Raw genomic sequence first — 22,572 nt, forward strand, 5'->3', positions numbered from 1 at the left:
AATAGATCCCCTAATTTTGCACTTCTTATTCAGTGATTTAACAGTACTGACTAGCACATTCAAGGCTTTGGATATGTTTTTATATACTTTTCCATTTTTCATTACCTTGTTACGCTGGTCTTTTCACTGTCTTCCTCATGGCTCAGTGTCTAGCCTGCTTAGGGCATCCAAGTGAGAGCTAACAAACTCATTGACTATTTATACACAGACACTAATTGTGATTTAAAAAGCCACAAATGTGAGCAATTCCCCTTTAATTGCCATTTAAACCTGTGTGTGCTCCACCTTCTGTGTCTGTAACATGGCCAAACATTCTAGGGTATGTAAACTTTTTATCTGGGCCATTTCGGTGATTTCTGTTATCATTATGATTTAAAAACGATCCAAAAAACGATATGATAATGAATGATTTCATGTGATTGTTATCCTTAAATAAAAGACATTTTTTGGCATGATCAGTCATATTTTCAATATTAATGCCAACATTTCACAATTTCTGCCAGAGTATGCAAACCTTTGAGCAAAACTGTATATCTGAAACATTACATTTGAACTTTGGGTGAAAGATGTGGGTACTGCTGTTGCTGCTAGATTAATGAATGAGTATCCTATACAGGAGCAACTGATTAAAAATAGTGAACCCCTTTTTTGTAGTTTTTGATTGTTTATGTGTATGCGTGGGGATCTGTCAGATTTTTATTGCAATGTTTGGCCTTATTAAAGAGATTTCACCTCAGCTCCAGTCCTTTTGATAACGTGGCGACCTAGCAAGAAGTGAGGGAAGCAGTTGTCATCGAGACAGGAAGAAGCCATCGGTAACAATAAGTTGTAAAAGGTTTTCAACCCTATCCCTATTTTACTGAGAAATATAAGTGTTTTGTTTTAGTCTGTGTCACTATTGGAGAGAGTTCTTATCACTTCCTGTATGGACAAGAAATGATGGAAAATCTCTCCAATGTGATTAAAGACAAGTCTATCTGTACCCACTTTTTACAAAACTAAAAACCAAAAAGTTTTGGCCTCCATTTTACGACAACATGTTGTGTGCAACAACATTTGCTTCTTCTATATGTATAGTCAACACACATAAAAATCCCCCAGAAATCCAGTATTTGCATGTTATGATTTTCATGGGGAGCTACAATAAGAAATTGAATTACTTGAGCTATATACTGTACAGTACATCTTGGTAACTGTGATGCTTTATATTATATGTGCACAGGGAAGATATGCCATCAAATGATTTCTGCTTGTGTCCTATACTGTGAAAGATGAACCACCATCACTTGGGAATATCTCACTTGTCCTTCTTGATGTGTACATATCAGAGAAAAACCTGGAGCTCCGTGTTCTAGACAGGGGAGACTTATAAAAAAAGCACACGTTTTGCACTACTTTCACAAAATAATTTCGGAATTTTACACCAATAAAGGCATAAATGACAGGATTCAGACAACAGTGAAAAAAGGCTAGCAATCTTGTGCTTTGGAATGCATACTCGAATAATATAGAACATGTCTTATCTATCTGGAACAAATTAATAGCTTTTATCAAATGTGCCACATTGTATGGGACCTGGCAGACTAGAAACACAATCATTACAGTCACAATTACTTGGATAGCCTTGTATCTTTGGGAATTTTTTGCTTGCAGCAATGTTTTAATGATACATGCATAGCAAAATAGCATAACAATAAAAGGGATAAAAAAGCCTGTACCAATTTCCAAAGCTATGACAGCAAATTTCCAATCGGATGCTGAGAAATGATCTGGGTAACGTGCGTCACAAACTGTGGACTGATAGTTTCCCAATTTGTAAGCCCCACTGAATATACATGTTATGATGGAGAGGCAAGCCGCTACAATCCAAACTGCCAAGCAGATCACTCCTTTATGACTCAGTGCAATGTTTCTGATTCGAAACGACTTTGTAACCTGCACAATGGCCACATATCGGTCAACACCCACACAAGCTAATAACAGCATGCTGCAGTTGAAATTAATTGTGTAGATGCTTTTAGTTAATTTGCACATAACATCCCCAAAAATCCAGTCGTTTTTTTCCAAATACACAGCCCAGAATGGAAGAGTGAAAATAAACAGTAAGTCTGCTATTGCCATGTTTAAAAGAAAGATGTCTGTCATAGTCTTACTTTTCTTGTAGCAGCTGAAGGTCACAACAACCAGTATGTTACCCACCAGCCCAAAAATAAATATGAGGGACAAGGCAATAGGTCCAAAGATTTTCAATGACTTTCTGACGCTCTCCTTTTGGCAAAATGTGCTATCTTGATCTTCTTCATCAACATCAAAGTAAGCAAAATATGTTGTTGTAATAAAGTCTGTCATATTTTTCAGGGTACGTATACTGCACCTATGGAAAAAAAAAAAAAGACAATGTAATCAAAATTTTGACATTTATTTTAGCTCTACGAAAACATGTATTGTTTCATCATCAAAGTAGCACCCACGTTGCATGTTTTAGAAAAATACTAGTATGCCGGCACACCTCAATGTAGAAGAACATGAACAGCAGGGCGCTGAGGTCAGTATCAAATAAAAAACACTTTATGAAAATAAGCAGCACACTTAGACCCCTTTCACACTGAGGCACTTTTGCGCTAAAAAAAAAGCACCTGAAAAGCTCATGAAAACCTATTTCCATTAAAATCAATAAATGCTTTCACACTGGGGCCGTGCGCTGGTGGGGCGGTGAAAAAACTCCTGCAAGCAGCGTCTTTGGAGCACTAAAAAGGATCTCAAAAGCACCCTTCTTCATTGAATTGGATAGGAAGTGCTTTAAAAGCACCTCAAAATGGTTCTTTTGAGTCACGTGACCTTAAAAAAAAAAAAAAAAAACGCCATTTTATGGGCAGTTTTCAAGCTCCTCAGTGTGAAAGGGACCTTACATTGAAGTTAGCTTGAAACAGCATGGATAGGGAACACCTGAGATCAAGCAGCTGCAATTAGTGTGTAGGCATTACTGAGCAAACAGAGACCGAGTATGACAGGAAGCCAGCCAGCCAGCTCAACGTATGGATATTTGCGGCAGCGTTCCAGGCTGCACACAAGGATGACACACGAGGGTGACGGTTGTCAAAATGCATGGTAGAGAGGGGGTGTGCATGACACATTTCCAGGAACTTTGCCCTCTTTTTCAAATAAGATTTATTGTACAGATAATAAATCACCCAAAATGGAGAAACAATAAATCACCCAAAAAGGAAAACAGCAATTTTTGTATTTTGGGGCACATTATTCAGTTTACATTACAATAATGTGGTATTGTATGGGTGGTTCTGCGCTATATGGACAGAGATTAGTGTCAGTGTGTATGAAACTGTTGTCAATTTTATTTTTTTACTATTTGTTTTCAATGTTTTTCACCCCTAAGTGAAAATGTCCGAAATGGGCTTAAAGTAATATTTGTGTGGTCACCATTATTTTCCAGCACTGCCTTAACCATTTGACGACCTCCTCACGCCGGTATACGTCGGCAGAATGGCATGGGCAGGCAGAGTAATGTACCTGTACGTTACTGCCCTCCCACAGGCAGGGGGCGCGATCCCCCCTCCTGGTACCCAAGGCGGTCGGCATCATTCCAGGAGCAACCCGTCCTGAGGGGGAAGCCACTGATTGAATGAGAAGCTTCCTCTGCTTCTAAAACTGTAAACAGAAGCAAAGGAAGTGATGTCATCTCTCCTCGTGAAGCCTTTTCGTTCACACAAATCACCCCTCAATCACCCCCCCTGCACCACCTATCACCCCCTGTCACAGTGACACCAACAGCAGTTTGTTATAAGTGTTAGGGCTGTTAGTGGTAGGCCCTTTTAGGTCTAGGGTACCCCCTTAACCCCCTTAATAAAGGTTTACCCCTTAATCGCCCCCAGTTAACCCTTTCACCCCCTGTCACCAGTGTCACTAAGCAATCTTTTTTCTGATCGCCGTATTAGTGTCGCAGGTGACGCTAGTTAGCCTGTTAGTTATTTAGGGTCACCGTCAGGTTTTTATAGTGCCCTGATTGCTGCCTAGTTAACCCTTTCACCCCCTGTCACCAGTGATCACCGTATAAGTGTTACAGGTGACGCTGGTTAGTTAGGTTGTTTTTTATAGCATCAGGGCACCCGCCGTTTATAACCCAATAAAGGGTTAACCCCCTGATCGCCCAGTGGATAATATCATTTAGGTTTTAGGGTCAGTTAGGGTCAGTTAGGGTCTGTGTCGCCCCAGGCAGCATCAGATTAGTGCCAGTAGCGCTAACACCCAAACACGCAGAATACACCTCCCTTAGTGGTATAGTGTCTGAACGGATCAATATCTAGCATCCCCAGCAGTTTAGGGTTTCCAAAAACACAGTGTTAGCGGGATCAGCCTAGATACCTGCTTGCACCTGCGTTTTGCTCCTCCGCCTAGCCCAGCCCACCCAAGTGCAGTATCGATTGATCACTGTCACTTACAAACCACTAAACACATAACTGTAGAGTTCGCAGAGTCAGGCCTGATCCCTGCGATCGCTAACAATTTTTTTGGTAGCGTTTGATACAGTTGCTGACAGCCTAGGAGCTTTTTTTCCTGTGAATCCCACTGGTGTACCAGTAAATTTGGAGCCCAAAATGGCTAATCGAAGGTACACCAGTGAAGCCTACACATTTCTGAGCATGACAGATAGTGAAGAGGAAGTCACTCATCTGTCAGATTCAGGCTTAGAATACGATCCTGTAGACCACAGCGGCTCCATGACAGATAGCTCTGATGACAGAGTTGTGGTCCCTGTCAAGGTCAGGTTTACCAGACCCTGATCTTTTTCTGCTGTTGTTGAAGTGCAAGAACCGCAGGGCTCTCCTATGGAGCAGAGAAGTACTAGTGCCACTTATCCTTCTGGTGAACTGGCAAGCAGCAGCAGCCTAGTACACCCTGGTCGTACATCCAACACTGCAGTATCATATGGTGACATGGCGAGTCCCATAAGTACAGTTCAAGCTGGCAAGGTGGCAAGCACAAGTAGTGTCCCGCTGCCACCAAGAAGACAAAGACAGGCCCATCGTGCTCATAGTGTCCTTCCTGCAGAATTTGCCAATCCTAATTGGGAGCCCACCTCTTCTGCAGCATCCGTACTTCCCCCATTCACTGGCCAACCCAGAATTCAGGTGGAAACAGTTGATTTTACATCACTTGATTTTTATTCGCTGCTTTTCCCCCGAAGACCTCTATAGCTCTATTGTGGACCAAAGCAATTTATATACTAGTCAATTCATCACCGCTAATCCCCAGCTGACCCTTGCCAGAGATTGGAGACCAATTACGGTCTCCAAATTTAAGACCTTTATGGGACTATCCCTCCTCATGGGCGTAACTAAAAAGAGTGAGTTGAGGTCATATTGGTCCACTGACCCAATTCACCATTCACCAGAGCTTCAGGATGGGCTGGATCCTTCCTTAAATTCCAGGAAGAGATCGTCAGAGCCCTTCTGTTTCCAGTTGCTGCTTCACCTCACCATTCCAATCCAAATGCAGTAAGCCGGCTGCATGAGAGGCATTCTCTGTATGTCCTCCCTAGTACCCCTACCCAACGAGCCCCCCAAAGAAGATATCATGTCTGTAGCAAGCGCAGATATAGCCGTGGCACCCACTATTATTGTCCCTCCTGTCCTGACAATCCTGGTATTTGCATTGGTGAATGTTTTGAACGCTACCATACACTAGTGGAGTTTTAGCGTAGGGTACAGCACTGCACAGAATAGGACACACTTTCACAGGGTCTCCCAAGATGCCATCGCATTTTGAGAGACCTGAACCTGGAACCGAACCATTACAGTTACAAATAAAAGTGTAAAAAAAGAAAAAAAAAACACAAAAAAAAAAATATATATATATATATATATATATATATATATATATATATAAAAAAATAGTTGTAAAATAAAATAAAAAATAAAAATAAATGATAAAAAAAAGCACCCCTGAGCCCCCCTGCTTATGCGTAAAGGCGAACGCAAGCGTCGGTCTGGCATCATATGTAAACAGCAATTGCACCATGCATGTGAGGTATCACCGCGGAGGTCAGACCTCCTCTGTAAATTTAAACTGGTAACCTATAAAGGCTTTTAAAAATGTATGTAGTTTGTCACCGATGCACGTTTGTGCGCAATTTTAAGGCATGACGTGTTTGGTATCCATGTACTCGGCCTAAGAGCATCTTTTTTATTTCATCAAACATTTGGGCAATATAGTGTGTTTTAATGCATTACATTTAAAAAAGTGTGTTTTTTCCAAAAAAAATGCATTAAAAAAATTGCTCCACAAATACCATGTGAAAAAAATGCAACACCCACCATTTTAATCTGTAGGGCCTTTGCTTTAACCAAAATATATAATGTTTGGGGGTTCAAAGTAATTTTCTTGCAAAAAATATATATTTTTTCATGTAAACAAAAAGTGTCAGAAAGGGCTTTGTCTTCAAGAGGTTAGAAGAGTGGGTGACGTGAGACATAAGCTTCTAAATATTGTACAAAAAATGCCAGGACAGTTCAAACCCCACCCCAAATGACCCCATTTTGGAAAGTAGTCACCCCAAGCTATTTGTTGAGAGGCATGTCAAGTCCATGGAATATTTTATATTTTGAGACAAGTTGCGGTAAAAAGAAAAAAATTTTTTTGCACAAAGTTGTCACTAAATAATATATTGCTCAAACATGCCACGGGCATATGTGGAATTACACCCCAAAATACATTCTGCTGCTTCTCCTGACAACAGGGATACCACGTGTGAGACTTTGTGGGAGCCTAGCCATGTACAGGACCCTAAAAACCAATCACCGCCTTCAGGCTTTCTAAGGGCGTAAAATGGTGATTTTACTTCCTCACTACCTATCACAGTTACGGAGGTCATGAAATGTCAAGATAGCACAAACCCCCCCCCCCCAATTACCCCATTTTGGAAAAAAGACACTTCGAACTATTTGCTGAGAGGCATGTTGAGTCCATGGAATATTTTATATTTTGCCACAGATTTCTGGAAAAAAATAATTTTTTCTTTCTTTTTTTTTACAGAAAGTTGTCACTAAATGATATATTGCTCAAACCTGACATGGGCATATGTAAAATTACACCCCAAAATACATTCTGTTGCTTCTCCTGAGTACGGGGATACCACATGTGTGAGTTTTTTTGGGAGCCTAGCCACGTAAGGACCACGAAAACCAATCACCACCTTCAGGATGTGCTTCAGCGGAGTGTACTCGGCTCACAGTCACGCCCAGTCCCTGTGTTATGTCCATCATTGGGCGTAACTGTGAGCCAAGCCGACTACACTCAGCTACTCTTGGCTCCGCTCGGGACTGCCAGAGGACCCGAGAGCCCCCGAGATACATAGGACTCTGTATCTCAGTAGCGCCATTTTTAAACTTCAAGACTGCAATGACAAGGCTGCAAATGACAATGCTACACTGACAAGGCTGCAAATGACACTGGGGCAAGGCTGCAAATGACAAGGCTACACTGACAAGGCTGCAAATGACACTGACAAGGCTACAATGACACTGGACAAGGCTGCAGATAGATGGGCAAGGCTGCAGATGGACACTGATAAGGCTGCATTGATGAGCATTTAAAACTTTGTAAGTTTTTTCCTTAAACTTCCCTCCTAAAAGTTTTTTTCTTTAAAATTCCCTCCTAAACTTGGGGTGCGTGTTATACGCCGGCATGTATAGAAGGGAAGGTAGGGCCCGAAAGTGACTCAAGGCCAGGGGCCCCCACCACCCTAAGTCCTGCCCTGATCACTACCTATCGCAGTTTTGTCACTGGAGTCCTCTTCCACTCCTCCATGAAGACATCATGAAGCTGGTGGATGTTTTAAATATATATATATATATAAATATATATATATATATATATATATATATATATATATATATATATATATATATACAGTTGTGCTCATACGTTTACAAAATGGCCCTGATCAAAAGTTTACATACCCTGGTGATCAGGGCTTTTTTTCTCAGAGAATAGGTGCAGGAACTCAACTATGTAGTAAAAAGTGCACTAAAGTGCTGATATGAACTAATAAATAAATAAATACGTTACAAATACTAGAAGATGACCAAATAATATAGCTGCAATTATTGTGTATGTGAACTGATATTACACAAAAAGTGTTATTTATATTTAGAATTTATAATGTCCTAATATTAACCTCCCAATCCCCTTGGAAAAGGGGTTTGGGAGGTTAATATTTTATATATATATATATATATATATATATATATATATATATATATATATATATATATTAATATTATATAAAGCACTGCTGTGATGAAACCGGGAGGAGCCAGTGACGAGCATTGCTGTGTGTGCACTGTTGGTGTGTGAGGAGAACACAACTGTTAGCTGTATGCAACTGACCTTACCCTATGCAATTAATTTTGCTGGAAAGTGTGAGTGAAGTTTACCCTTAGTTTATAGGGAATATTCAATATACTATCTGTGCAATGGTCTTTTTCTTTTGTTGTTTCATACTGCGGAAGTTGTTTGAAAGCCAGAAGCCAGTCCATGCTAAAGAGCATCCAAACTTATGATTTCTTCAGTGTTCATGCTAAAGAGCAGCTGAATATATGAGCAAGGCATTTCTATTATTGGGGTTACTCATTGAAACCTGCCTAAACTCATCAATCAATGCTGTCCTATTGAGATATTTGTGCACTGTGGTTCATCACATTATTATATCTCATTTTCTTTCTTTTTTATTGTGTTTAATAATTTATCATCACGTTTATATTTAGTTTTAGGACTTTGTTGTTGTGAAGGATGTTATGTTATTTATAACAGGCTCCATTTGCTTATTTTTCACATGATTCACTGATTAACCATTGTTAACCATTACACCATGTAATATTGGGAGTAGGGATGAGCTGAACACCCGCACCAGAACCTGCGAACGGACCGAAAATGTGCGCAAACTTTAGAATCCCATTAAAGTCTATGGGACTAGAACGTTCAAAATCAAAAGTGATACTTTTAAAGGCTAATATGCAAGTTATTGTCCCAAAAGGGGTTTGGGGACAGAAAAAGTGAAATATTCCTTTAAATATCATGCCTGGGGGGTGTCTATAGTATGCCTGTGAAGTGGCACATGTTTCCCGTGTTTAGGACAGTCCCTGCACAAAATTACATTTCTAACGGAAAAAAAGTCATTTAAAACTGCTTGCGGTTTTAATGTAATGTCTGGTTCCAGCAATACGGATGAAAATCATTGAGAAAAATGGCATGGGCAGCCCCCTGCCCATTACCAGCCCCTTTGGGTCTTGTACGGATATTAAGGGGAGCCCTGTACCCAAATTAAAAAGGCGTGGGGCCCCCAGGCCCTATATACTCAAAACAGCAGGGTTATAGGCGGTGCAAACAAGACAGGGACTGTCTAGGTTTGTTGTGTTAAGTAGAATCTGTTTGTAATTTTTTCCCGTTAGAAATTTTTAAAGTGTAGCTCCAGTCAAAAAATCTATTTTTAAGCTTTTTGGAAAACATAGGGATTTGTACTTTCCTGACTTGTTAGTGTTTCAAGAAATGAGATACACCTGATGTACTGAAGGCCTGATCAGATGTGATCAATTTTCAGTGATTGGCACCATAGTTTGTAGACTCTATAACTTTCACAAAGACCAAATAATATATACTAATGTGGGTTATTTTTACCAAAGATATGTAGCAGTATACATTTTGGCCAAAATTTATGAAGAAAAATTACTAATTAGCTAAATTTTATGACAGAAACAAAGAATTTTTTTTCACAAAATGTTAGTTTTTTTTATTTATAGCGCAAAAAATAACAACCCACAAGTGATTAAATACCACTAAAAGAAAGCTCTATTTGTGTGGAAAAAAGGACACAAGTTTCATATGGGTACAGTGTTGCATGACTGAGTAATTATCATTCAAACAGTGAGAGCGCTGAAAGCTGAAAATTGGTCTGGTCAGGAAGGGGGTGTAAGTGCACTGTATTGAGGTGGTTAAATAATTTAGTTCATTTTATAATTTTTGTTTGCATATGATTATTTGCATGAGTCGATGCACCATTTGTTTTATAATCCCTTGTCTATTAACATAGAAAATGCCCTGAACTGATTTTTAAAGTGTTTGTTATCCCAAAAATTCATATTCCTGATTTGAGCTATATGTACCATGTACGTCTATGAGAAAGTATCCTTTTCGCTTTGTATTGCTTCCTTTATGTGAAATCTCTAGTGTTCCTTCCAGTTCCCTTGCTTTCCTATTAAAAACTGACCACACTAAGCAGAACATACCAAGGTCAATTTTCCAGCTGTAGCCAGTGACGACACCAAAAATAACTTGTGCACCTCCACCACATAAAATGCGTGCTTATCAGAGGCAAGCTAAAATGGGCTTGCGGCTGTTAACCTCACCAAGGCCTTGATCCAGGGGAAATGGAAAGGCGACTCCCAAATACTTGATACGATGGTGCAGGAACACACAGCAAACAGCCAGGGAGACTTGATTATTCGATCATTCAATGGTCACGATGAGAACCAGGAGATAACCCAGAAAAGAGGAACTCACCATAGTGTAAATTGTATAAAGAATATTTATTAAAGTTTAAAAATTGCACTTACACGCAGTAAGAAATAAAGTAGCAAAGATTGGGGAAGCCGGCCAGCAAGCGAACACCCGTCCACTAAGGTACACATTGTGATGACGTGAGCATGCCAATCCTCCCAAAGTGCGTTTCATCACACTCTGATTTTGTTCAGGGGCATGGGCAATGCACTGACTCATCGCACTATATACTATACAAACGGAAACCACGCCTCAATCTGAGACTTAAGTGGTGAAACCTAAACTGCCATATTGGAAACTGGAAAGGATGTCCACTGCCAATAAGGAGAATGTCTCTATTAAAAATAGAGTATAGAAAATAAAAATAAAATTAAAAATTTGCATAGTGATCCAGAAGAAGAGAACAAGGAAAATAGTAACCAAAAACAACTTTAAATGTGTGAGCAGACTTAGTCAAGTCTGTCGATCTCCTAGGGAAGGGATGTGGTTAGTGACAGCTGACGTCTCTTCTCTTTACACTGTTATACCACATGATTGGGGCTTTTTGCTGTCAAATATTTTTTGAGGTGTGACTCTGGTCTACATCATGAACAAATCTCTTTAATTTTGTAATTGCTAGGGTTCGTGGCCTCATACAACTATTTGATGTTTGAAGGTCAATTGTTTCGCCAGGATAGAGGGGTCGCAATGGGGGCTAAATATGCCCCCAGTTTAGCTAATATTTTTATGGCACTATGGGAGGAGGATGTCATCTATGCCCAACAGAAACCGCAGTTGATACTGTGGGCAAGATATATAGACGACATCCTCCTCCTTTGGGATGGTAGCCGACTCGATCTTGATCTATTCATGGAACACCTGAACAACGACACTAGGGGTATCCAATACAATTTTGAGACTAGCCAGTCTGAAATAAACTTTCTAGACCTCAGGATCAGAGTAGAGGAAGACCACTTTACTACTTCGCATTTTTTTCAAAACTACCATCTGTAACTCATATATTCCTGTCGATAGTTGTCATCATGAGTTGGGGCTTTAATCTATCCCAAAAAGACAATTTATGCAGTTAAAACGCAATTGTACGAACAACGAAGATTTTTTAGTACAGGCACATACTCTAACAAAGAGATTTGTGGAGAAAGGCTATTCGAGTGAGTCTCTAAAAACGACTCTTGATGAAATCAGGAGGACAGAACACCCACTGTTCCATTCATCACTACATACTCTGTGCAACACATGAGTATAAAAAGGTTGATCAACAAACATTGGCATATTTTGGGTCGTGATCAGGTTCTAGGTACAGTGTTACCTGGAAAACCTCAGGTTATCTACAAAGGAGCTTCTTCTCTAAAAGATAGGGTAGCACCTAACATTCTTAATCCCCCATCCATTAAAAAGGCGTTTTTAATGGACTTTTTTTTATCCTGACAGGATATTAGCAGTGTAGGAGGTGCCGTATGTGCTCCTTAAATGGCTGCACACAGAGGAGAACCCAAAAATTCACCTCATCTAGCACCTCCATGGAATATGAAATTAGACCCTTCATTACATGCTCCACCAAGGGGGTCGTTTACCTGCTCCAGTGTCCTTGTGGGCTTGAATATGTGGGCAGGACTAAATGATCCCTCTCGGTGAGGTTAAATGAACATATTAAAAACATAATAAATGGTTTCCCTAAACATTCAGTTTCCAAACATTACTTAGTGGCCCACAATAGAGACCCTTCAAAAACAATATTTTTAGGTATAGACAAATATTGCCCCAATGGAGAGGAAGCTCTATGGTTAGAGGCATATCCAGGCTTGAGATGTCTTGGATACATAAGATTAAAAGTTATGTTATATTTGGATTAAATGTTGGCGTTGATGTGAACGCATTTATTGACCAATCATAGACGTGGGTTTGTGTATAATGATGTATCCCTGATTATGCTGTGATTATGTGAACTCGATATGAGACTTCCGTGGCATCACCTTTGGGATAGTTACAGGCAAATACTTCTGCTATGGTTCGAGTGGGTTCATTTTATTTTATTTTTTAATTTATATATATTTTTATTGATTTTTTAGTTGGTATATTCAATTCTTACCACTGGGGGCGCTGATGTGGGTTTGCTCCCTGTCCCCGTAACCCCCTTTTAAACTGTGTCTGGTAGTTTGTGTATAGAACATGTTTTAAATCTTTCCACTGGAATTCCACCAGACCCAGTCCCTAGTGGGAAACCCATTCCTCTGTATGCTGGTCCGATGGACCAAATACAACGCAAGGGCAGCTACAGCACCTGCCTGCGAGAATGTTTCCAGCACCATCCTATTGCGCTGGTTCTCGGCTGCAGGGTACTGTACATCTCGCTCTCGCTGCAATAGGAGAACGGGAGAAGATCCGGAGACTGGGAGAGAAGGCTGGAGAGCAAGAGAAGAGGCTGGAGAGAGCGGAGGAGTCGGAAGAGACCCCCCAAAGACAGAAGAGACCGGAGCTGCCTAATAAACTACTTTAAAAACCTGTCCAGTGTGTTTTTTTTATTGACTTTCTTTCCCCCAGGGGAATGGGTAGGGGTACGATGTACCCCATACTTATTCACATAGGGTGGGGGTGGCCGGGATCTGGGGGCCCTCTTATTAAAGGGGGCTCCCAGATTCCGATAAGCCCCCTGCCCGCAGACCCCGACAACCAACGGCCAGGGTTGTCGGGAAGAGGCCCTTGTCCTCATCAACATGGGGACAAGGTGATTTGGGGTAGGGGTCCCGCAGAGCGCCCCCCTTCCCCAAAGAAATCCCCCCCATGTTGAGGGCATGCAGCCTGGTAGGGTTCGGGGGGCGCTCGCTTGTTCCCACCCCCTTTCCTGACCGGCCTGGCTGCATGCTCGGACAGGGCTCGCAAGGTGTCAATCTCGCAGATAAAAGCGGTGAGATTGACTTCCTTTTCCAGTCTCGTCATAACTCAATAAATAAACAGACTTTAGTCCGTGTGTGGGCAAGTCCATTCATTTAGAAGTCCGTTGTTACTCCATTGAAAGTCCGTCGGGAAGACCGGCGTACCTAGTCTGCCGGGAAGTCCAGTCATGTGTGGGCAAGTCCGTTCGTTCGGAGAGTCCATCGGCACTCCGTCGGAAGTCCGCCTGGAAGTCTATCAGACCTAGTCTGCTGGAAAGTCCGGTCATGTACGTGGCATAAGTCTGCTCACACACTTACTTAAGTCTGCTCACACACTTGCTGCATACACACGGTGGGACTTTCCGACGTAAAATGTGCGATCAGAGCTTGTTGACGGAAATTCCGACCATGTGTAGGCTCCATCAGACAGTTTCCATCAGAATTTCCATCACACAAAATTTGAGATCTGGTTCTCAAATTTTCAGACAACAAAATCTGTTTGCGTAAATTCCAATTGTGTGTTCACAATTCGGATGCACAAAGTGCCCCGCATGATCAGAATAAATTACGAGACGGAAGTGCTCGGTCTGGTAAAACTAGCGTTCGTAATGGACATAGCGAATTTGTCACGCTGCAAATTTTGAAATCTTTTAATGCAGCGCATTCTCTTCTTTAGAATGCTAGAAGAATGAAGTTGTTTTGCTGCTCATATTCACACAGAGTTCTCACAAACGTCTTTCTTCATAATTTCTCCTGGTCACGTGAATAATATATTTTTTTTTTTCGTCAGATCTCCATAATACTTTCTTTTTTTTTTATTTGTTCTTTTTATCAAGATCTGCATTTTTTTTCTAGTGCTCTCCATGATATTATTTCTTGTTTTGTGTGTCAAGTTACCACAACACCATTATTATCTCGTATTTTTTTTACCTCAAGGAGGTTGGTTGGTGTCCCTTGTAAATTTGACCTTGTATTTTAGAAATGTATCTGCCTACTCACAAAAAACTGTCCTTTTTGATGTAAAACACATAGGCAAAAATAAATATCCATTTATTCTGGGTCATAACAAAATAAAGAGGAAGGCAATGCTGGAGAAACTGGTGAGATTTGCAAAGCCTTTCTAACCCAGGGCACACATCTATTATTTTACAGTCAAAATTGGTGGTCTGAGGAGTCCATATAATAGTGAGCACAATTCGGTCCAGGACTTCAAGAGATCAGGAACAGCAGCAGATGACATATCTGGCCCCAGGCTGTGGTCATACCACAGCCTGCATCTTTTGTCAGACCAGACTGAACCCAGGCCATCACTCTCTGGTCTTCCTTACACGCTTCCTTCCAGGGTGTGGCTCTGGTGTTTGAGGTGTGGCAGGAGGTGGAGGAGGAGGACCTGGAGGAGGACGGCCATGGTTTAACTCACAAATGTGGCTTTGGCTTGTGAGTTTGCCCCTCAACCCCTTATTTAGGGCTTGCAAGATCACTTCCTCACATAAGAGGCATTGGCCCTCCTCCATTTCCAGCATTTTGCAGGTTGTCATGTAGGCATAGTCCTCTTGAACACTGGGGGGGGGGGGTTTCTGAAGGCTGCAGTAGCCTTCAGAAATAGGCCAATTGCTGCTTCTTTCAGGTTACTCCTCTTCCTGCGCACTTTTTTGTGGAAGGCCGAGGGGAGTGACCTGCGATTCAGGCAGGCTACTGGGCCCGGCCACCTCCTGGCTGCCACTTTCCACGGCCTCCTCCTGGCTGAGGCTTTCATGTGTATGAAAAAGGGACATAGTTTTAGTTTTTTGTTCATCAATCACACACAATTTTCTGCTCATGACTGTTGCAAATTGAATTTAATAAATAGAAAAGACTATCATTCTGACGCTAGCATTTTTAATTCTTGTCACAATCATTTGTGGCCACTACTGTCTATTGATATGTAAAACACTTTGGGAAATCAGAAATTAGTTATCAAAACTAACATATATTTAACACCATTAATTTGACAACCAGAAATATTTTGAAGAATGCTATACCTGACTCAAGCTGGGTTCCTCCACATGTGGCTGCCTGGAAGGCCCAGGTTGGTCATCAGAAGCCTCAGCTGGGGGGGAAGGAAGCCTTGAAGGAAGACTGGAGAGTGCTGGCCTGGGTTCAGTCTGGCCTGCCAGAAAATGTAGTCTGGCATAGTTCCACAGCATGAGTACATAAATGTCATCTGCTGCAGCTCCTGATCTCAGGGAATCCTGGACCTTCTTGAGCTCCCTAATATAAGTGTTCCTCGTGCCACCAATTAGGGCCTTCTTATAGGGGATGTCTGCCGTGGGGATCACCGGCTTCACAAATTCCATTAATTGATCCAGTGCTGCCTTCCTCTTTTGTTTATTGTTATAAAAGGGGTGGTTTGCCTGCCACATACAGTTCAGCTCCCTGTATGTATCAATGAATATGGGGATAAAGTCCTCATCGTTGAATAGATCAGTTTTCTCTGCAAGACACAACACAAGAGAAACTATCACGCACCTAGTGGTGAACCCAGAATGCAGAAGGAGACCTCTCTTGCGTCCCCGACTCATGGTGGTGACAGGAGGCACGGGAGCCAAAGGTAGCAGGAGTGCCTGGCAGGATCAACAGCCGGAGGATGGATCAGGCTGACTTCAGGAACTGTAGCTGGACAAGCAGGCCTAGTGGCAGTGGAGAGGAATCAGTAAACAGCAGGAGACCAAAAGGAACAGGTAGATCGCTCTGGAGCAGGCACACAGCAGAGTCGGGCAAACCGGGTCAACCAGACAGTAAGTACAGGAACAGATGCAGCAGGCAGAGGCAAGAACGTGGAACAGGCCGGGTCGGTAACAGATGAGCATGGATGGACCAGAGGATAAGACAGGTGCAGAGTCGTAGACAAGCCGGAGGTCAGAGGCAGGCAGAAGGCAGGGAAGGTCACAGGTCAGACCGGGTCAATACACGAACAGGTCAGATTCAGGCAATAGACTCAGGAACGCTGTAGATCAAGCAGCAAGATCTGAATGGAGAACTGGGTTTGAAATAGCCCTCCTGGTGCTGGTAACCGTGCGCGCTTGCACACGAACACGTGCACCCACGCGCACGTGCCCAGGCACCCGCAGGCGCGCACAGACAGGCGACGGACCACTGTCCCCAGCCAGCCTTTCCTGACATTGCCCCCTCCCAAGGAGCAGCCTCTGGATGCCCAACCAGGCCATTTTCTCAGGATGGGATCTCTTGAAGGCTTGTATCAGATGCTTGGCATGTATGTTGCTTTCAGGCTCCCATGAGTTTTCCTCGGAACTGTACCCCTTCCATTTAATGAGAAATTGGACACAGTTATTTCTCTTCCTGCAATCCATTATTGCCTCCACTTCGAACTCCTCTTCACCATTGACCATTATAGGAGCAGGAGGATCCGTGGCTCGTCCTGGGAAAGGATTAGAGATGGCAGGTTTCAGGAGAGAAACATGAAAAATGGGGTGTACCCAGAGTGATTCTGGCAGTTTCAGTTCATAGGCCACCTCATTGATTCTCCTCTTGACGGTGAAAGGACCCAGAAACTTAGGGCCCAATTTCTTTGAAGGGCAAGCCAGTTGAAGATTAACTGTAGACAGCCAAACCTGGTTGCCAGGTTTCAGAATCAGTTCCCTCCGTCTGTTTTTATCAAAAGTCTCTTTGTTTAGTGCTTGTGCTCTGGTCATGGTTTCCTGCAACAGTTTATTGTTGGTACTGAAAAAATCCACAGTCTTGAGAATGGCTGGCACAGAACATTCAGAAACAGAGTTAGGTAGAAATGATGGGTGGTAACCATAATTGGCAAAAAACGGGGTCTGCTTGATGGTAGAATGGGTAGAATTATTATATGCAAACTCGGCCAGGGGCAACAGAGAGAACCAATCGTCCTGAGAAAAGGAGGAAAAACAGCGAAGATACTGCTCGAGAGTCTGGTTAGTTCTCTCTGTCTGCCCATTTGTCTTAGGATGGTGTGCAGAGGAAAAAGATAGCTCGATGCCAAGGGAACTACATAGTGCTTTCCAGAACCGAGAGGTAAACTGCACTCCCCTATCTGATATGATGTTGGCTGGAACTCCATGAAGTCTGATGACTTCCCTGATAAAAACTTGTGCAGTTTCCAGTGCCGACGGTGTTCTTTTCAAGGGGATGAAGTGTTCCATCTTGGACAGCCGATCCACTACCACAAATATGGCAGTATGGCCTTCTGAAGGGGGGAGTTCAACAATAAAGTCCATGGAGATTAATTTCCAGGGTCTCTCTGGAGCAGGTAAAGGTTTGAGCAAGCCCCAAGCCCTGGCCTTATTACCCTTGTTGCGAGTACAGATGGTACAAGACTCCACGTATCTTTTGCAGTCCTTTGCAACTTGCGGCCACCGGAACGCGCATTGCACTAGGTCAGACGTCTTGGAGACACCAAAGTGGCCGGCTAGTACATGGTCGTGGCAGAGCTCAAGTATGGTGGCCCGAAGATTTTCTGGAATGAAGATTTTGTCCTTGAGCCAGAACAGGAGGGGGGTCATCACTCGAAGCTTGCTTAATCTGACTTAAAAGATCTTCTTGAAGAAGAAGAACGTTTTCTGCCGACAGAATAGTGTCCGGAGAGGTAGGTACTTTGGGATCATTGAACATGCGGGACAATGCGTCCAGTTTGGTATTTTTAGAACCCGGTCTGTAGGTGACATGGAAGGCAAACCTGGAAAAGAACAGAGCCCACCTGGCTTGACGCGGCTTCAACCTTCTTGCAGATTTCAGGTACTCCAGGTTTTTGTGATCCGTATAGATCAGGATCGGGTGAGCTGCTCCTTCCAGAAGGGACCACCACTCCTCCAAAGCCTTTTATTGCTAATAGTTCTCTGTCTCCCACATCATAGTTTCTTTTCTGGAGCAGACAGCTTGCGTGAAAAAAGAAGCCTATAGGGAACAGAAGAGCCTTGGGACCTTGTCGTTGCGAGAGTACTGCCCCAACGGCGACTTCGAATGCATCAACCTCCAGAACAAAAGGGTGAGCCGGGTAGGAATGTTTCAGTACAGAAGCAGAGGTAAAAAGTCTCTTGAGGGTGTCAAAAGCAGTTTGGGCTTTGGGAGTCCAATGAAATCGAACTCCCTGCTTGATCAGCTGGGTAATAGGCGAGATGATGGCTGAGAATCCTTTAATAAATTTCAGATAAAAGTTTGAAAAGCCCACAAACCGCTAAACCCCCTTTTTATCCACAGGAGCAGGCCACTCAAGGATAGCGGAAATTTTTTGAAGGCCCATTTTAATGCCCTCAACAGAAATGATTAGTCCCTGAAACGATATGCTCTGTTGTTCGAATTCACATTTCTTAGGCTTTGCATAAAGGCCATGCTGTCAGAGTCGCTCTAACACACACTTGACATGTTGACGATGGCTACTGATGGAGGCAGAAAAGATCAAAATGTCATCTAGGTAGATTATGACGAATAAGTCCAGGAAGTCTCTGAAGACGTCATTTATAAAATGCTGGAAGGTGGCAGGGGTGTTGCAGAGCCCAAAAGGCATCACAAGGTATTCTAAATGTCCGAATCGAGTGCGAAAAGCTGTTTTCCATTCGTCACCCTCTCTTATGCGAACCAGATTATAGGCCCCCCGTAGGTCTAATTTAGTAAAAATTATTGCTGCCCCCAGTCTCTGGAGTTCTGGCACCAAAGGGAGAGGATAGCGGTTTTTAATGGTCACCTTGTTTATCGACACATGGCCGAAGGGTATGGTGCTTTTTTTCCACAAAGAAAATGCCAGCTCCTGCAGGGGATGTGGAAGAGCGGATAAATCCTTTCTTAAGATTTTCGTCAATATAGTCTTTAAGTGCTGCCAGTTCCAGTTCAGTTAAAGGAAAAACTCTTCCAAAAGGTACTTCGGCCCCAGGAAGGAGCTCGATAGGACAGTCATAGACCCGGTGAGGGGGAAGAGTCTCTGCACTTTTCTTACTGAAGACATCCATGAAGTCGTGGTATGCCTCTGGGACTAATTGGCGAGCTTTAGTGTCCAGGCACATCAGAGCTGTGGGCTGGTTGGAGGTCTTTGGTAGACAGTGTTGGAAGCAATAAGGTGAAGGAAAGGTAACATCTTTGGTAGTCCAGTCAATGGGGTTGTGGACCTGAAGCCAGGGCATTCCCAGGATAACTGGAAACAAGGGTGAAGAGATTATGTTAAGACATAAAAGTTCATGGTGAAGATTGGATATGCTGGCAGAGATGGGGATGGTTTCCTGGGTGACTGGACCAGACCGGATGGCAGATCCATCGGCAAGATGTATAAGTAGTCCTTGGGTCTTGGAACGTAATGGAATGTGATGTTTTGCTGCAGAATCCATAAAGCAGCTGCATGCTCCCGAATCTACGTTAGCAGGAACCTGGATGTTCTTTCCAGGGAGCTGCAACAAAACGGAAAGAGCAAGATGAAGGGAAGCATTGGTGATTGCAAGGACTTGATCAGCAGAAGGAGGAAGCCACTTACGGATCTTGGCGGGGCAGGATCTCACATAGTGCCCAGGCTCCCCACAATACATGCACAGATCATTCATGCGGCGACGCTGACGTTCTTCAGGTGTGAGCATTGGTCGTAGCAAAACCAGCTGTATAGGCTCCGGTACATCTGTAGTAGGAGTAGACTGAGCTGGTGGCATAGTACTGGAGTAACTGGGCACTCTTGGCAACATCCAGGTGGGACGTGATGGACCTGTGGCTCTCTCTGACCTGCATTCATGTAGGCGTCTATCAATCTGTATGGCTAGATTGATAAGTTCATCCAGAGTCTGAGGAACCCCTACACGGGCAAGTTCATCTTTAAGGGGGTCAGACAGACCCAACGGGAACTGGTAGCAGAGAGCAGCATCGTTCCAATTTGTGTCTGCACTCCAACGCCTGAGCTCTGCAACGTAGTCCTCTGCGGCTCTGCGGCCCTGCTGTAATGCATGGCTTCAGGTGATGCTGAGAGCTGAAGGTCCTCATAAATTCGGGCCATAGCGTCAAAAAAGGTGGTCAGGTTGGAAGGTTTGTCAGCCTTTTGTTCAAGAAGGCGATGTGCCCAGATCTGGGGTTCGTTCTGAAGCAAGGAGATTGCAAAGCCCACTTTGGTGGCTTTCAAAGAAAATGTCCAATGCCGAAGAGCAAAGTATAGCTTCACAGTAGTTGCAAAAGGCCCTGAATTTGCTGTGTTCACCAGAAAATCTCTCAAGCGTGGGCATTCAAGGTTCAGGGGGTAACATCACCACTGCTGGTGGAGCAGGCATGCTGGCAGAGGCAGATGGTGACCCCTGGGTAGTAGCAGGTGGAGAGAGGGCTTGAACACGTTCCTCCAGATGGGAATAGCGTTGGGAGAGCACATGGCGGAGAGACAACAGCTGCATGCAGAGGAGACCAGCAAAGACAAAAGGTCGGAGCCCCGAACCGCCCGATCCCAGAGGAGATTGAAGGCCTTAATTATGGCCTTTATAGAGATGGTGGAGACGGTTGACATCTTCAAGAGGGCCAACTGTGATGGGAAGTATGGACCTTAACCACACCCAAATGTTAGAAAGGCCAAGATCATGCCTAAAGTTGTGAAGAGTCTTCACAAGAATTTTGGGGTACGGCGATCCAAAGATCACCTGAGGAAATGATGATCAGACATCAAATTGAGGGAGCAGGATCAGTACAGCAGAATCAAGAGAGTGCTGCAAAAAATTAAGTATTTTGTCGTGTGTTCCTATTCTTCTTCTTAATGTTCGTGCTGCTCCATGTGCTTTTCTTTACTGTTGTACATTTCAAAATGGCAACTTTCATGTTCATGGGCACAGTAATCGGTCATAGGAAACATCATTCGTTCGCCCACTTATAAGATGTTTTAGGCAGATACAGGTTAACTACATTTGTTCATGCCTATTTGTATTAAAATACGTTTGTTGTCTAGATGAGTTTGTAACTAGAATGAAATGCAAACTTGATTCAGTGTAAGGAGAGGACACTCAGCAGTTTACACATCTGGACACAGGAGCACTAGTGTGGGAAACCAGAATCAAAATTTTTAGGGTGTCCCACACAGGTGCTCCAGTGGGTACTAGGGGTATTTCCCTGTGTAAAACTTGTACAAAAAAGGGAAGTATTCCAGCTTTGGAAATTAAATAAAAATATCTTCATCTTGGAACTCTGCCAAAACAGACAATTATACGACCAAGTAATGTTTCATATTTCTATTTCTGCCCTCCAATATCTGTGTGCTAAGTATACCTTTTTTTTATTCACACAGGGGAGAAAAAACTCGCTACGTCTGAAGACACCAGGGACCCCCCACCTCCGAAAGAAGGGGAAGTCACCAAAACACAAGCAGAAGATGCAGAAGACGTTTTGAAAGTGTGCAAAATTGTCACCACAACAGGTGAGCGTCTGAGACCACAGCTTTAGGTAAGATATCTGTTCCTGCATATTTATAATACATGGTGTGTCTTTTAGTTTTTTTTTAGGTGATGTGAATGTTGTGAAAGAAGAATCTAATTTCACCAGTCAAAGTGCTCAGATCCTCATTGGGGAGAGAATGGGGTGCAATCGCGATTTAGAAAATCTAAAGCAAAACATCAATGATGTTCAACAAAAAATGAAGAACGTCATTGATGTTTTAAGGAGAATCTAAATCACACAAAAATGTAACCCTTTTTTTCATGTATTTTTTTGTTTTGGTTGGTTATTATTTTTTCATCCGAATTTCAGGTATTTTCGTTATCGTTTTAACAAACGATAACGAAAGTGCAGAATTTGAAAAAGGATCCGACATAAACAAATGCTTTATTTTCATTTTTGTTGTGACAACAGTTCGATATAGATAGGAGATTCGACATGACGCTGACAATAACAATCTGTGTCTATCAAACCTGTGGTCGAATGTGCCTAACCTTAACTTTATTAGTCCAGGATTATTCGACATAGAAAAGATTTGCCATAGAGAGTAAAGATCGCTGCTGGAATTGGGTGGGGGAAGTAAAATAAAAATAATGATGATGATGAATGTTATTGGCTGATTGTAACCAAAGAGTAGGAGCAGTAAAACAGCTAGAACTAAGTACACACGTACAGCCAGCTTACTTTCACTTACGTCTGCTAGCAGAGAGAGACACACACACACGCACAC

At 42.8% G+C, this 22,572-nt stretch overlaps 1 protein-coding gene across 1 annotated transcript in view; it reads right to left on the reverse strand.

Moving 5' to 3' along the window:
* Nucleotides 1-454: 454 nt before the first annotated feature.
* Nucleotides 455-22,572, reverse strand: part of CCR6 (C-C motif chemokine receptor 6) — a 54,819-nt gene continuing 32,701 nt past the window's right edge. Inside the window, exon 3 of the mRNA XM_077486629.1 lies at nucleotides 455-2,374. Coding sequence (XP_077342755.1) covers nucleotides 1,258-2,349 — 1,092 coding nt within the window. The 5' untranslated portion in view covers nucleotides 2,350-2,374 and the 3' untranslated portion in view covers nucleotides 455-1,257. The remainder of the gene's footprint in view (nucleotides 2,375-22,572) is intronic.

This window comes from Lithobates pipiens, unplaced genomic scaffold, assembly GCF_037356315.1.
Source record: "Lithobates pipiens isolate NorthernLeopardFrog02 unplaced genomic scaffold, aLitPip1_a1.2 Scaffold_18, whole genome shotgun sequence".
In the NCBI taxonomy this organism is placed as follows: Eukaryota; Metazoa; Chordata; class Amphibia; order Anura; family Ranidae; genus Lithobates; species Lithobates pipiens.